The sequence below is a fragment of the Anastrepha ludens genome, chromosome 4 (genome assembly GCF_028408465.1).
Source record: "Anastrepha ludens isolate Willacy chromosome 4, idAnaLude1.1, whole genome shotgun sequence".
Lineage (NCBI taxonomy): Eukaryota > Metazoa > Arthropoda > Insecta > Diptera > Tephritidae > Anastrepha > Anastrepha ludens.
Window position 1 is genome coordinate 76,750,004 of NC_071500.1, and position 16,898 is coordinate 76,766,901.

Below are 16,898 nucleotides of genomic sequence, written 5' to 3' on the forward strand. Positions count from 1 at the left end.
TACATTTGTAAATTTTCGGTTATTTTGTTATATGATTTGAAAATGTGTTGTACTGCACGACGTTAGATATAAAAATATTGGTTGAGTACTGATTGGAAAATGGAAATCATAATTACCTTAAATATTTTAGTGTCGAGAATTTGATTTCTTTAACCATGCAAAAATAGTTGCTAAATGTAGGGTAATTTTTTTAATTTTGGTTATTCCTTACGGGTATATTTCGTTTTTCAATATTTTTGATTTGAAATGAATTTTTGCTATAGTTCACCATAATTCCAGTAAATCTATCCACCCATCTATATTATAGAAGACTTCAATACAAAATAATGGTGTTTTGGCTGATTCGTATACAAAATACGCTGTGATATAATTATGTAAAGATTGGTTTAGTTTTTGATTGGAGGGTGGGAAGAGGGGTTTATTGTACATAACTATGCAATCATGTCTGACTGGAAAAAGGAAACGTCTATTATGGTAAACAATTCCAAAGTTACGAAAGTAGGAAAAATCATCTGATAAGTTCTTTTTGGTGATATATTTGTCCTTTGCAGCGATTCGCGAGTACTGGGATTGCTTACAAAAAATCGTAATAAAAAATATAACATAATTTTTTAAGAGCTGAACAATTCAAATTCTCTAAATTTGTAGTCTCCGTTGTTGTAGTAACATCTCCGTTTGCCGTAATAGTTTATGCTTAATAGCATAACATTAAAATTTCTTTCAAAAATGTTATTCAACATAAAACGTATCTCTGAAATAAAAACATTTCTAATTTACTTCATAATATAACTTGAAGTTTCTACATTCATTTGTCGGCATAGATCAAAGATAATAAGATGGGAAACTTTTTAATTCTGAGAGAGAGCGCGCCCATGAGGACGTTTGAAAACTTGGCAGCACTCACACATTATGGGATTTTGAACAGCTGATAGGCGAAATGGCAGGCTGCCAGAAGAAACGCGCCAAAAATAACTGACGAAAACAGTTCGTTTTTGCTTAATGGAGAAATAACGTATTGAAATGTTTATAATTATTTGTCTTAAAATTAATTCAATTGAAATGTAATAATTTGAATTGAAGTGAGTTTGTAGAATCCAAAGCTCGTTATATCCTTTTCGACTTCTACTTTTAATTAGTCTTATGTACATAATGTAAGGGTGTTTTATTGAAAACTGTGTGTTGGTTTATGTAAATTTGTATATACGTAAATATTCTATGGTTGAAAAGCGTAGGCAAGGGAATTGAATTTGTGTTTGAGATATTTTACAAAAATTAAAGGTAATCTGCTTTAACTTATTTTGTTCGTTGTTTGAGTGTATACGAGTGATATAAGGTTACTAGGCAACCGCGCACTAAATACTAACCTCAATGGTGGTGTGGAAATTAAAAATTCCCAATTTTTGTTTAAAAAGTACCTATTCAATGTTTCTGCTGGTGTGACATTAGAATTTGAGAAAAAGAGTTTCGCATCTAGTCATCTATGCTTCATGTGACTTTACATCTCTACAGATATTCATTTGTCGGTGCTACCAGAAACGCGGAACTCTCTAACTTTACGTGAACGCGCCTGGAACTCGATTGATTATTTGGCAGCACTGCCGATCTGCCAAGAATAACTGATGAAATAAATTCAATGTTTTAAAATAAATTAAATTAAAACGAATTAATTAATACATATTAAATTCTTGTTTTTAAAATTTTCAAAAAGTGAAGTCTACATAACTAATTCTATTGAAGACTGGGTGTTGGTTTTTTGTAAATATGTATATATGTATGTAAATATTTTATACTATGCTTTAATAGCGTAGATAATTGAAATGAATTTGGGTTGTGATTCCTTTAGTTTGAGATATTTAACAAACATAATTCTGTTAACTATTTTTAAATTATAAAGAAATTATCTTGGTTAATCGTTATTGTTATTTTTGTTTTTTTAACTTTTTTGTTTTTTGTATTACAAATTTGGTTTTGTTACCCAGTTTTTATGTTACATTCAAAAATTGTAATATTTACTATATTTCTTTACAATAATGTTTTTCGTCAACATTTTTGTATTTCAATGTTTGATAATTTTATTTAAATCTTAATTTTCGAGCTTTTTACTTATTTACGTATGTATTTTGTATGCTGTATGTGTATACGGGTGATAAAGGCTTACTGGGAACCAACATCAGCTTCACTAATACACCGTTTGGGTGGTGATGTGTAAACTAAAAATTTGTAATATTTGTTTAAAAAATACACAATAATGTGTGGCGTCATCGACACACGTTATGATGCACATTGTGACAGCGCTCGCATCTTGCTATCTATGGACTGAACAAGGACTGACTGGACGAGCGACCAAGGATGATAGATTACCAGGTTTGGCCATCCAAAGATAAAATTGTGGGAGTATCTTCGGCCGCCACGTCATAGTGGATTCAGCAGTAGAATTGTGCTCATACATTTCACACGTATTCTTAGAACTCTGTTAGCCAAGACTTAGATTTTACTTGGTTAAACTTAGAGGTTGTTACGCAGCACGTCGTCATGATTGCACCAGCGATATTTTCTATCGTTCGTATTTGCAATGCTTTGTTTGGTTTGACTTTATTTTCATAATTGCTTGGGGAAAGCTGTGACTACACTAAGATAGGAAGTATAGTTGAATAAATTTTGTGTTTGCCGCGTACTAAGTACAGTGGAACGGGTATTCTCTAGCGTGTGCAGAGTTCTACGACTTTTTGAAAACAATTTCATTACTTCGGAAGATTATACCGACAAAGATGGAAATTCAACAACAGACTGGTGTTTGGGCGTTTGTACAGCTTCTTGTCGATAAGACTCTTGCCTTATATACCAAATAAATAAAATCGTTCACGCAACGATTAGGGTCGATTAAGTGAAATTATTGAATATGACAAAAAAATGAGATTCCTAATTCGATTATCTCCAAGATCGGTTCGTTGATTGTTAAAACGCTTAGAACTGTCGAGAGGTTGGGGCAAATTTACACTTCGTTTGACATCCATTGCCGCTCTATTAGTGCTTTTCTCCGGTAGAACATAGCTGGAAGTCACACCTGTCAAGACAATAATTGTCTTTGATTTATGTAGCATTTCGTTATACTCTGACTTGAAACACGCAATAGACAATTGGAGGAATTAAAAGCTGCTGATTGGATGTAACACTAGCGTCGAATCAAGATGAGCGGTGGGAAGCCGGGGAAAGAGATGGCGGGAACCCTGTTGTTGCAAGGAGCCCTCTAAAGATCTTGGACGTTTTTTGGGTTGTACCTCAGTATAACTCTCTTCAATTTGCAATAAAGGGGTTCACCAATTTACACAATATGAGAACAATAGTCTCTCTTAAAGCCGACTGTTGTGAAAATAGTATCTATGGTGAAAATACTCATAACCTTGTCGTTTGATTCTTCCAAAATTCTTCAACCTGTATTTATAATATATGTTTGTATATACAAGTAGAACGCATATATCTTATATATGACATGTATGTATAGGGTGGGCCATGTAAAATTTGCTTTTTGAATCGGCTATAAAAAAAAACTAATCAATATTTTTTCAAACTTTTTTTTTTATTTTGAAGATTGAACATTGTCATTTATGAATGAAAAATAATATAATTGAAGAGAATGACATGGACGACATTTGGTTTCAACAGGACGGTGCAACTTGTCACACTGCCACAGTTTCACTCGAACTTTTGGCTACCGTTTTTAAAAACCGAATAATCAGCCGAAATTCCGATATCAATTGGCCGCCTCGGAGCTGTGATTTAAGCCCGTTGGACTATTTTTGTGGGGAGCCGTTAAGGGCAAATGCTATGCGAACCATCCAGAGACGATTGATGCTTTAAAACACGAAATCGAAGTTGCGATTCATGAAATTGGAGCCCAAACAATCGAAAATGTGCTTAAAAATTGGGTTGATCGAATGGCCTACTGTAAAGCCAGTCGTGGCAGTCGTTTGAACGGTATTATTTTTTATTCATAAATGACAATGTTCAATCTTCAAAATAAGAAAAAAAGTTTGAAAAAACATTGATTAGTTTTGGTTTTTATAGCCGATTCAAAAAGCAAATTTTACATGGCCCACCCCATAGTTCGTTGTTTTTTTTTTATTTACATATATATATTTTTGTACTTGAATAAAAAAAATTAAATTCAAAATATGTACTTCAAATTAGAATTCAATATAAACATGCCACATAAATTTTGTAAATCATGCCTACTTTACTAGCAAAATCATACTGTATTTCCCAAGCAGCGTTCTAATGTTTGTCATAGTTGATTTCTTCCGTTTGATTGAAAACCATCACTGAACTCAGAACTTTCTTCCACAAAAGGCAAAAAAAAAACGAATGAAGCAACTGTCAAAAATTTCTTTAAGATTGGAAATACGAATAAGAAGCTCAAAGCGTGTCTCCAGTACGGGAGACAAATTCCCTTCTCTCTTCCGCGGCCGTCCTTCTCCCGCACACAAAATGTTTCCCTTCCAAATGTTTCCCTGTGTAAATGGGCACTTACTGTATCAGAGGCCTCTACTTTTCATATTCTGAAGACAGATGTGGCCACTCGCTCATGAAGTTTAGCCGTTCGTAAGTGGCGAAATATTGTGACGTAGAAATTTGTTTTGCTAGCTCAGACCTTCCCTACAGGGTAGTAGTTATGTGCACACATACACATAAAAACAGCCAAATTATACATATTTCATATTTATGCCTATATACATATAGAATACTTTTTCTATTTTATTTTATTGATATCACATAATCTCTTTACATATATGATTTTAACTACGACTTTATAAGTTACATATTGGGTATTAGCTATCTTTGATTTGTCCCTCAGTCTTTCTTTATGATGTTCTCGATAGTGAATGCAGATGCTAGCATCTTTGGTTGTGATTGCACATGTGGCTGCGTCGGCTGGGTCATTTGCAGCAGAGTTGGGTTATTTCGAGCTGGAGTGATTGGTGTAAAGGCACTGGGTGAGAACGAGTTTGCTTGTCGTGTGCTGTCCACTGAACTATTACTGTTGGAATAGGCACCACCCGTTAGATCGAAGCCGTCCAAATCCCGAAATGAATTTCTGCTGGCATCCAGACTTGTACTAAGTGGTAGCATTATTGTCGATACATGTGGCAAAGGTGGGTCATGCTGCGTGCTAAGTTGTGGCGTTGGTAATGCTGAGCCGTTGTTTACCGATGGTGGGTCATTCCGAAAGAGTATATTAAACGGCGCAATCGAAGCCAGATACTGTCTGTGTAGTTCTGTGATGCGATCGGAGTAGTTTAAAGGCATCGGTGCAGAGTGTTTGTTGCATAATATATTGAGGTCGTTTTGAGATGTGGACTGAGATTCCTCAATCGTGCCTTCGTATACTTGATTTTTCTCAATCTGTTATAGTAGAAAAAGTAATTTAACCTTTTTTTTTGTAATTAGTCATATTTAATCTACTTACTTGGTAGCCGTCTTCAGAGCTGCTTGAACTTCTCATGCAATGCCTTTGGCGTCTGGTGCGTCGCCGACGATAATTGCCTTGCTCAAACATATCATTAGCTGAAGCATCCAACATCCAATAACTCCCTTTGCCGGAGCTGTCATTATCATCAATGGTATTCTTGTCACGTGGCACCTTTACAAAACAATCATTCAATGAGAGGTTGTGACGTATCGAATTCTGCCATCCTTGCTTATTTTCTCGGTAATACGGGAATCTAAGGATTCAAATGATATTTAAAAAGTTAGTTATAATACAGAGATGATATGATTTTTCTAATGAAACCACCAAGGTTTAATATTCTAGTAAAGTATTTTGGGCTGACTCATTGTCATAGACAATGAGAGTTATAGCTAAAGCTATACAGCTGGGATAAAGCTCAATAATGCTTCCGTTAGATATAGATGAGGTGCGGAGCAATATGTGTACTAAGTTTGGATGAGTTTTATTTAGTGGTCATCGAAATATATGCAAAACTTTTGGTAATTCCCCGTCATTACAGTCAGAAGTTATATGTTTCACCCCACTATGTGAGTGAGTATTGATAAGAAAAATATCACTCAAAGCCATTGATAAGCGTTGCACCAAAATTTGAAGTACTAAGCGAGAATTTCTTGGCGGATAAGCCATAAGTTACATAACAAAAATTTGTTAGCATTTCATTGCACCAAACATTTTTACTTTATATTTAAGTAACACTTCTCATCAGTACTCTCCAAAAAGCTATAAATATTATTAGAGGAGGAAATCTGCAACTAAGGCGTGTTACAAACGAACACACCACAATTTAGGTACTGGTGTGGCTTTCGGCCATCTTGTACCAAAATTTGAAATATATTAAAAATTGGTGTAACAATTGCGTACGTCCCCTATAATATGATACTTACACTGTCCAACACTGGCTACTCAACACAAGCAAGCGCAATAACTATGGAAGAGGATATCTCCGGCATCAACTTGCCATAGACAATACTAGTCCAGATCATCTGAATTTTCTTACGCAGGGTTATAATTTTAGGAGAAAGCGCGTATAGTTTAGCAAAAAAATTTTCTCTGAAACGAAATTAAATGTAATTTCTGGCCGCAGACTTATAAAGGGTGGTAAAATTCCAAGGGCCGATGTTGAATGTGCACTACACCTAAACGTCAAGTTTTTTTCTGCATTTCATTTGAACCATGGAAAGATACACAATCGAGCAACGCGTTAAAGTTATTCAGGTTTATTAAGAAAACGGGCGTTCAAATCAAAATTCATATCGCGCACTTTTCGAAGAAAATCATCTTCAGTGATGAGACACATTTTCACCTCAGTGAATTCGTCAATAAGCAGAATTGCCGCATTTGGGCGAATGATAATCCAAGAGTGATTGCCGAAAAAACAATGCACCCACAAAGAGTGACTGATTGGTGCGGTTTATGGGCCGGCGGCATCATTGGGCCGTATTTTTTCCAAAATGAGGCCGGTCAGGCTGTTACTGTGAATAGTGTTCGCTATCGTGAAATGATAACGAACTTTTTATGGCCCGAATTGAAAGGTATGGATGTGAACGATATGTGGTTTCAACAGGAAGGTGCCACTTGCCACACCGAATAATCTCACGTCGCGGCGATGTCAATTGGCCGCCAAGATCATGTGATTTGACACGGTTGGACTTCTTTCTTTGGGGTTATTTGAAAGAAAAGGTGTACGTCGATAAGCCAGCAACAATTCAAGAGCTAAAGGATGAGATAATTCCGCACATTAACGGCATAGAACCTTAATTACGCCTCAGCGTCATCGAAAATTTGGACAATCGGATGAAGGTGTGCCACCGAGGCCATTTGGCCGATATTTTATTCCATACGTAATTGAGCTGTACCAATATTATCATAATAAAGAGAAATGACAATAATTTTCTAAAAAAATTGTATTTTATTCAAAATCAACAGCGGCCCTAGAAACTTAACCACCCTTTGTAAAAGAATTCAACGAAAATTATTCGCCAGTAAATTTTAAACTTTTACCTACATAAATGGGTATTTCGACCTTTTCTCAAAACTTGTATGATGAAAGTTCGTTAAAAAAGGAGTTTAGAGGGGGTTGAAATGTAAGTATTGAAAAATCATTAATTAAAGCTAAGTACAATGGTTTTTCTCAATGCTAGCCTACTTCAAGTATTAAAATATAAATAAAGAATAAAGTACCACAATCAACCAGTTTGCAGCTCACGTTGGCATATTTCAGATAGCTAAACCAAAGCCACTTCAAAAACACTTTTTCTAGCATTCTTCTTTTACTAAGAGAAAGTTAAATGGAATATTTCGAAGAAAAATAAAAGGAGAAAACTATAGAGTTTAGTAAGCCCTGGGAAGGGCAATTTTTTCGCTGACACTCATGGAAAATTGTTTATTAAATTTCACGCATAATTCTTACACGCATGCACAAAAAAAAAAACGAAAATAGATCACCAATGAGCTTGAATCTCAAGTAAATACTAATAAAAGATAAAACTCCAGGACTGGAACGGATTTATATCAAATGTTGACAAAGCTCCTTCTCCATCTTATGAAACGGGTCTTAAATTTATACAATAATATCGTTAATATCTCACCAGTTTGGAAATCCTTTTCTCTTTGAACTATCCATAACTCTCTTATCACGCTTAAAAAATGCTATTGTAAAAGGTGTGGTTGTCGAAAATCATGAGTTTTAGTGCAACTAAAACTTTAAATGATGGACAGCAGTTGAAAAAAAAAATAGTTTAAAAAAACTAAAAAACTCGCTTTTATTGCTAATCGAACTAAAAAGTAGAAAATAAATTTTAATGACAAAGGGACCTATAATGAAGTAATAGCAAATCGAACGATCAGTCATAGTCAACTACCTCAGAACAGAATTATAACAAAAATTAAGATACAAATAGAGTAATTCAAATTAGAGTTAAAAGCGTGGGATGCATTTTGCTTCACTTTCATAACCTTCTGTACATAGGTAGTTGCCAATAGAATGATTGTAATATTTACTATATCAAGCATCCCACGCTTTTAACTCTAATTTGAATTACTCTATTTGTATCTTGATTTTTGTTATAATTCTGTTCTGAGGTAGTTGACTATGACTGATCGTTCGATTTGCTATTACTTCATTATAGGTCCCTTTGTCATTAAAATTTATTTTCTACTTTTTAGTTCGATTAGCAATAAAAGCGTGTTTTTTAATATAGTTTTTTTAAACTATTTTTTATTTTCTACTTTTTAGTTCGATTAGCAAAAAAGCGATTTTTTTAGTTTCTTTAAACTATTTTTTTTTATTATGAATGAAAATTATTGTTATCATTGCAGTCAGTGAATAAATGATTCGATATATTCGTGTTATATTTAATTCCTTTCTTATCGACTGTGAGTCTAAAGCTATGCAGTTATCGGCCGTGATAAAGAAGTAATCGGGATTAAGAACTTATTTCGTGGAGGGAGCCTGAGAAACTGATTTACAAGAATAAATAAAGATTTTTCATTTTACAACCAAATTCACCTTACTTTTTGCCCACAGTAAAAAAAAGAAAATATTAATCCTGGCAATCCTAATAAGGATAATGGAAAACTTTTATCAAATTATTGCATTGTCATCGGTCCTTGATAGGTGTGCAAAATTTCAAGTCGATCAGGTTTTTAGAAGTCAGTGAAAATTAAGCTCAAAGATTCCGTTACATACATACATACAACCCGTCCTAATAAAAGTGTGTTGAAAAAGTAAAACAACCCTTAAAAACCTTTAACAGCGAAACAAATGAAAACCCTGTAAAAGGTACGATCAAAAGTTGATATATCGGGTGCTTTTTTAAAACTTGAGAACTTAGAAAGATAATATTAGACAAAAATATTGTTGGATCGAATTTTTTTATTAATATATAATTTGGTAGATAATTTGATGGCATTTATTTTTTAAATATGACATCCGACGTATGACTGCCGCGGCTACGAGTGACATGGTTTATTCGATCAGTCCAATTTTTGACTATGCAATTAGCAAGAATGCGACGCAAACGATGGTCATTTGGCTGCGATTCTTGCACGAGCTGTATTTTATAGGAACGTAAGACAAAAACCTTACGTAAAATTTTCCACGTAGTCGAAGGACAAGGCCAACAAGTTGAGAACGATGACGAATGGACATTTCGGCGTCTTCTTCAACATTTCGCTTTATGTACTTCCCGAACAGATTTTTTTTCAAAGTATATTAATACAATTTCGAAGTGTTGTTCTGGCGTTAAGTACAAATATACTTTGCATATAATTATATTACTTATATATTGAAGCTAAAGCTTAAATAATAAATATGAAAAGGCTAGAGCTATCAAAATATTGTATATAACACACACATCCACAATCCGAGCACACCTTTACTTGATCAACGTTTACTTGAAAATCATTTTTGCTAATTTTTATTGAACAGTAATTACCACAATATTGATATCCACAAGTATCGGTTTGCTCGTTGATACTAATATATATCCAGAAACGATGGATGCCCCTTTTATCAGCGTCGGTCTCCCGAGAGCAAACATTAAAAGGGAAGGGAAAAGGAAATAATATTGTCGTCGACAATAGCTGGATGGTGTCCTCTTCAACTATGCTGTTGCACTGCAGTGCAGAACTCTGCAACTCTATCAAATCAATTAACTGAAATTTTGAAAAGGTCGATCACCAAGAGATTTGGTGGCTCCTAAAGCACTCAGGCTAAAAATCCCATTGTATTTAGAGCTCTGGAAAGAGGGTAGATAGTCAAGGAGGAAAGGAGAAAAGTATCAGAGAAAGATAGACAAAGGTAGTTAGTACCGAGAGAATTTTTCAGATTCTTTGGCAAATCTATAAATATCCTCCAATTTTAGAGATCGAATATTACTCATTCTCACGGCACAAAATAGCATTAGGTCCAAGTGCAGACCTCATTCATTCATTCATTACTCATTCTCACGACATCCGAACACAAAATTCGTAGCCTTGCTCTAGCAAAGGCAGGACAAGTGCTCAGTGCTGTACGCCTCCTTGAAGCAAGACATGCACATCGGGTCCTCCATGATTCCAATGGTGGTCATATGCTGACCCCATGGGTTGTGTCCTGTAATAATACCGACCATCAACCGAACGTCTTTCCTTTTAAGTTTTAGTAGAAAGTTTGACAGTTTTCTGATTTCGATTCATCGGCAATTTCATTTCCTTGGACACCGGAGTGTCCTGGAACCCACATAAGTATAAGCCTGTTCTGTCTTGCGACAGAATTAAGCGTCTTCTTACATTAACTAAGTTTGTCAATTAATTACGTGAACAAGGAATTACTGTTTTTGGTGGCAATGACGGTATCAATTGCGTCATTACGTGAGCTACAAAAAGGCGATTTGGCGGATTCCATTGAAATGTCGCGCTTTTATACATGGGATGCGTTATTGAAAAAATGGTGTCGAGCGCAGGACCAACCAATTCTAATGTCTGATACTGACACACTTTGATGAATTTATAATTTGCATACGAAAAAACGTTAATGCTTTCATTCCCTTGCTTTTGGTCAATGTTTGTGGTCCAGCTTCGTTTGTGTCAGTAGTTGAAATTACTTCAAAGTATGTAGTTGCAATTATATCAATTCACTCATTGGGATTCGACCTTCGCCTGACTAATTCAGGCGAAGCAGCCAATTACCCGACGGAGTTCTTAAACTCACGATTCCCATGACATGTGATTCCTTCAACCTTTTTATATTCCGTGCAAATAAAAGACCTTGATCACAACAGAACTCAAAAAGTGATTTATTAATTTTAAATAAATTTTGGCGGGAGGAAGTTCGTCTGGTCTGTGAGTTATAATAAAGCTTGTAAGTTGTACAAATTTAGTGATAATGTTTAAAAATAAGGTAGTCAGCAACTTGTTTGGAATCCTTTACATAACAGAGATGTCATTGGTCAAGTAAAAATACAGGTAAACAAAAGTTTTTTGACATAATTTTTACCATTTGATTAATGGCCGCATTATGATTTGGGGTGTATTTGCATACAGGATGCACAATTTTTGAGTGGTCTCATTTTAGTATTAAAAAACGAAATGTTAACAGTAACCAGTTATATAAGTATATTGCGAGCTTTCGAAGGAATATGATAAATTATGTTTCGGAACCTATTCATTTTCTGCATAATTTATTGAGTATAAACGTAAAATTGTTTACGAATGCAGGACTTTTTTTTATATGGAGAAAATGTATAACACCGTCAGGGAAAGAATTTATAAAAATTCAACTTCAATCATACACTGCAAGATACTGAATGCTTAGGAAACGTGGGAGCGAGGGAGATATTATCATTTTCTCCGATAATCAAGCCGGGATCAAGGCTCAGACGACATCATGGTGCAGATCCAAATTAGCAGATCCAAGACATAGGAGCATAGACAGAAATGAAATTGTTGCTGAATTGTGTTAAAGGAGAATTGCACAAAATATTTCTCAGAGAGCGCAGAAAAGATGGAGCTCCATTTCTTCATGTGCTATTTCGAAAACCCTTTGGCCCCAGTACAATAGGACTTAGAAAGTTCTGGGAACTCCCGCCATTCAATTACAAACTCGTAGTTGTGTTTAACGGCCATTGGACGATTGGCATTCACGCGGAAAAACTAAGGCTACCATGTAAATGTTCGAATTTTACAGCTAGACGATTAAGGTTACTGGGTGGTCCTTTCTTAACCAGGGGCTGTGCGCTAACCTAAATACCATCAATCTTCTCCATTATATCAACAGCTCTGGCTGGCTGTAGATATCTTCCTGTTGGAGAACTCATAATGGTATGAAAATTGCGCTTCAGTGATACTTGGGGAGCGCAAGAGTAGTACTTCAACCATTCCACCTACCTACCCACCAATCTTGAACTCTACTATACTAAAATTTAATAAGCGATACGAAAACTCTTTCTAAAAATTCGTATTACAAACAGTATTACAAAGCAAGCCCCAAACGATCGGGAGCTCCATATATTAATTGATATCGGTTCGTCGATAAATTATATTAAGGACCTTTAGTGCCCTCACGGAGTTCAACTAATAGAAAGGCCTTCTAAATTAAAATAAATATAACAATTTTATTAAAGGTAGTCGAGGAAACCATTATTTTTGTTTTTGCTGTTTTTCAGATAAGACATGGAGGACTACAACTTAACACAAGAAATGAAGAGACGTGCAGTTATCGTCGCTATATGTGCAAATCACACTGATTTCGAAATCTCTAATTTTCTTAAGTGCACTCGTTCATTCGTTCATAAGGCTCGTAGTAAATTGGAAGCATCTGTTACAAAACGCAAAAAACACGAGAAACGTTCTGCCAAATCTATTCAATAAGTGCAAGAGATTATTTATGAGGACACTTCAAAATCAATGAGGGCCCTTGCGAGGGAGCTCAATATTTCTGAGTGTCTTAAGCGTCGAGTTGTACAAGAAGATCTTCGGAATAAATCCTACGTTATGCGCAGAAGACAGTTTATGTCGGAACAAACACGAGAACAGAGTTGTTCGATCAGAACGCTTTCATTATGGATTATTACGTACGAAATTAAGACCGTTATGATCAATATGAATAAGGAGCATTCGATTCGGACATGCAATCGTTTCCGAACTTAGATGGAGGAGGTTATTGCAGCTAATGGAAATCTGAGTGTATGTTTTTTATGTATATATATATGTATATAATTGGCGCGTACACCCTTTTTGGGTGTTTGGCCGAGCTCCTCCTCCTATTTGTGGTGTGCGTTTTGATGTTGTTCCACAAATGGAGGGACCTACAGTCTCAAGCCGACTTTTTCATGGCAGAAATACACTCGGAGGTTTGCCATTGCTTGTCGAGGGGCGACCGCTATTAGAAAAATGTTTTTATTAATTTTGCTTTCACCGAGATTCGAACCATAATTGGAGAAAATCAAAATTATTTCAATCTCCGTTGAAAACAAACTTCGGTATTGATTTTCCTGCCACTACGTTTGTGTTGTAATTACTAGGATATTTTAGGAAAATTTTTATAGTGTTGCTATGGCGGTTGACTTTTTTAGCAATTTCTTAATTTGAGGTCCTTTTTCGCTCATTCCCGGTATAAGTCTTTGATCTTATTGATGAAGATATGATGGATATTAAGTACAAGGAAATTAAATTAACTTCTATTGCTATAAAAACCTTTACCTTTTATTTTGTAACTATTTCTTACGATTCACATGTAACAGCCAACTAATAATTATTTACACATTTTCTGAACAACGGTACACAAACTGCAGGATGAAATTTATTAAATAAGAATAAGATAAACCAATTATCTATGGCGATGTAAAAATGTCTACGGCGAAAATGGAAAATTATACCAGGGCAAATGGAGTCCTCCTATGCTGGTACATTTTTAGTTAAAACCTACCGTAATAAAGCCACTGGTGGAAGTAGAGTGAAAAGAGAGAAATGAGTTGATCGTATTAGTTAGTATTAATAGTTTATAGGCCTTGTATTGCGCGATAATATTACTCTGTTTTCCATATTGTACAATCAAATTATTGATTAGGGAGGTGTTATTGATGTTCTGTTATTGATTAACGGTGTTGTAATACAGGGTTTTCCAATAACAGGTGTTATTAATGAATGGATTGCGCTACCGAGAGATGATTAATGATTTTTTCTGGCCGGAATTGGATGGTATTGACCTGGACAATGTTTATTTTCAACAAGACGGCGCTACGTGCCACACAAGAAATGAAACCATTGATCTCTTATGGGAAAAGTTTCCGGACCGTGTTATATCCCGAAGAGGTGATCACAATTGGCCACCGAGATCTTGTGATTTAACACCTTGTGAGTTTTTTCTTTGGGGCCACATGAAAGAGAAGGTCTACGCCAACAGCAGGGTCGATTCAAGACCTCAAAGATGGAATTCGTGAGGCTATCGATTATGGAAAATTTCATGAAAAGGATATTGTTCTGTAAGCGTAGTCGTGGTGGTCATTTGCCTGATGTTATTTTCCACTGTTAACGGCATACCTTCCTCTTTATAATGAAATAAACATCCCATCATTTTTATTAAAAAAAAGCATTTTTCTTTGAATATAAACACCTCTTATTAGGTAACCCTATATAACTTTCTGTGAAAAGTTCAAAAGAACAACACACCGCGATGCCGCAATTTCCGAACAAAATAGTGATACGACGGCGTCAAGCTCCATGGCTTCCAGTAATAAATAAAACCACAGAATAGTGTCGATAAAAAATAAACATCAAAATTAAGAAAACGGTTTTTCTAATAGCGGTCGCCCCTCGGCAGACAATGGCAAACCTCCGAGTGTATTTCTGCCATGAAAAAGCTCCTCGTAAAAAATATCTGCCGTTCAGAGTCGGCTTGAAACTGTAGGTGCTTCCATTTGTGGGGCAACATCAAGACGCACGCCATCTCTCTGTGTGCTATGAAGTAAATTACAGCTACTATATGGTATCTTTTGTTTTTTTTATGGTTTTTCATTGAAATTTGTATTTTTTAGGTTTTAGGGTAGAGTAGTTCCTTTTTTGGTGTCAGTTTCTTTCATGCCATAAATATTTTTAAATATAAATAAAGAAAAATAATTTTTAATGAAAAATATACTTTTTTATACCCACGCGCACTTGTTCACATAACGATAAGATTCTAGGTGTGATTATTATTACACTGTGTTATTGAAAAGCCATACAACTATGATACACACGAACCAAACTGAATAAAGAGGCCACGGGGCATTATTTTTTGTAAGTTTTAGCATTGCACAAGCGGGTGAACATCACACACTCCATCGCTGAGAATTTACGACTTCACCTTTATTTTATCAAGCCTGACATCAATCAATCGATAAAAAATGTAAAACAATTTCTTCCCTTCCATTAGGTGCAAATGTTAAAGTCAGTTAATATTATTAATAATGAAGAATTCTACACACGTGAAACCAGTTTTTGATTATTTTATATGTTCATCAAATGTTTATCTCTTCGAAAAGGTTTCAACGTCCAATAAATTTGAGAACCGCTAACCTAAAATATTCGTCAAATTAACTTGCTTTTAAGGTTTTTTGGTTGAACATTATCATTGCGCTAATGTTGTTAGAAGTTTGATGATATTTTGGATTTCCAACACGTGGCCCAACAACATCCTCCACTCAGTTTGTGTTCAAACCACCCAAAATGATTATATTCATTAATTTTTCAACTTTAGTTATTCTTCAATACTAAAATATGGCTTTTACTGATTATGTGTACACAGACAGCTAAAGAGCTTTTTGGATCAAACCTGTCTTGCACCAAAAATTACTATTCACTTTATTTTAATTACTTTTCCATGATGAATTTATAGATGCCACTTAATGTAAGTCGCTGATTAGGAGCGCTGCTTATAGCCATCGCGATCAGAGCAATATAGGAAAATGGAGGCTTTTCCGGACGATGTGAACTTTGTAGGAAAGATAATGGCATCGACCAGAAATTGTTGTTTATCCGTAGGAAAGGATTCAGTTGTTGATAGTAATAAGCGGCGGCCGCAACATTGTTATTTGACAACAAAGCAGCTACCGACGGGCTGTTTGCACACAAATACTCAGGATGTCCTAAATGCAGCTCATTCATTGCTGTGCCTGTCGGATAATACGGTGAGGGCAGCATCACTTTCACTTCTTATTAAGTTTAGAACTTTTTGTATCACTATATAGATTTGCTGGCGGTGTGCAAATAATTATTTATTAACGATTGTTATTTTCATGTACATGTGAACGGACATATTATATCCAAAACACGAATATTCCGACACGTTGTGTTATGATGTGCGATCAAAACGATAATGCGGCGGGTTGTTTTAAGAAAACGGTAAAATGTATCAAGAGGCGCAGGAAAATTACATTATGAATAGGAGATGATCTGCTTCAGATTGTCTGAGCGCAACGTATTGCCGCCATCATCTTGGAGGAGTTGGAAAAATGTGCGCGTACACTATAAGAAAATTACTCCCCTCATCCAACTCATTATTTAAGTATGTATGGATATGTGTATATGTACATGTGTACGTATCTCTTAGAAAAACAATGGTTGGAAAGCGATCCTCATGACGGCACCAGAGATTCTTAGCAAAGTGATATTAAATTGGAGAGTGTGGGAGCACTTCTCACATACTGCATATGCTTGAACATATGTATGTATGTATATTTATGCAAATGAACATGCGCACACAAGTCATAATGTGTTTGCACGTGAATGTATTGGTATATGGAAATACCCTGCAGTCAATCCTATTAGTTTAAAAGCATTCCCCTACCCGTCTGCACTGCTGATGAATTAGTTAATTTTTTATCTTTTTTGAATGCTAGCAGCTGGTATTTTTAAGATGGCTATGACTTACGAA

At 35.3% G+C, this 16,898-nt stretch overlaps 1 protein-coding gene across 1 annotated transcript; it reads right to left on the reverse strand.

Annotated features, from left to right (window-relative positions):
* Window positions 1-4,798: 4,798 nt before the first annotated feature.
* On the reverse strand, window positions 4,799-16,398 carry LOC128861698 (fork head domain-containing protein L1). Its single transcript, XM_054100023.1, has 3 exons — window positions 15,840-16,398; window positions 5,465-5,720; window positions 4,799-5,400 (listed from the first exon to the last, which is right to left on the reverse strand). Exons 1-3 carry the CDS (start codon window positions 16,163-16,165, stop codon window positions 4,849-4,851), a joined length of 1,134 nt encoding a protein of 377 aa, XP_053955998.1. The 5' UTR covers window positions 16,166-16,398; the 3' UTR covers window positions 4,799-4,848.
* Between the last annotated feature and the right edge of the window lie 500 nt (window positions 16,399-16,898).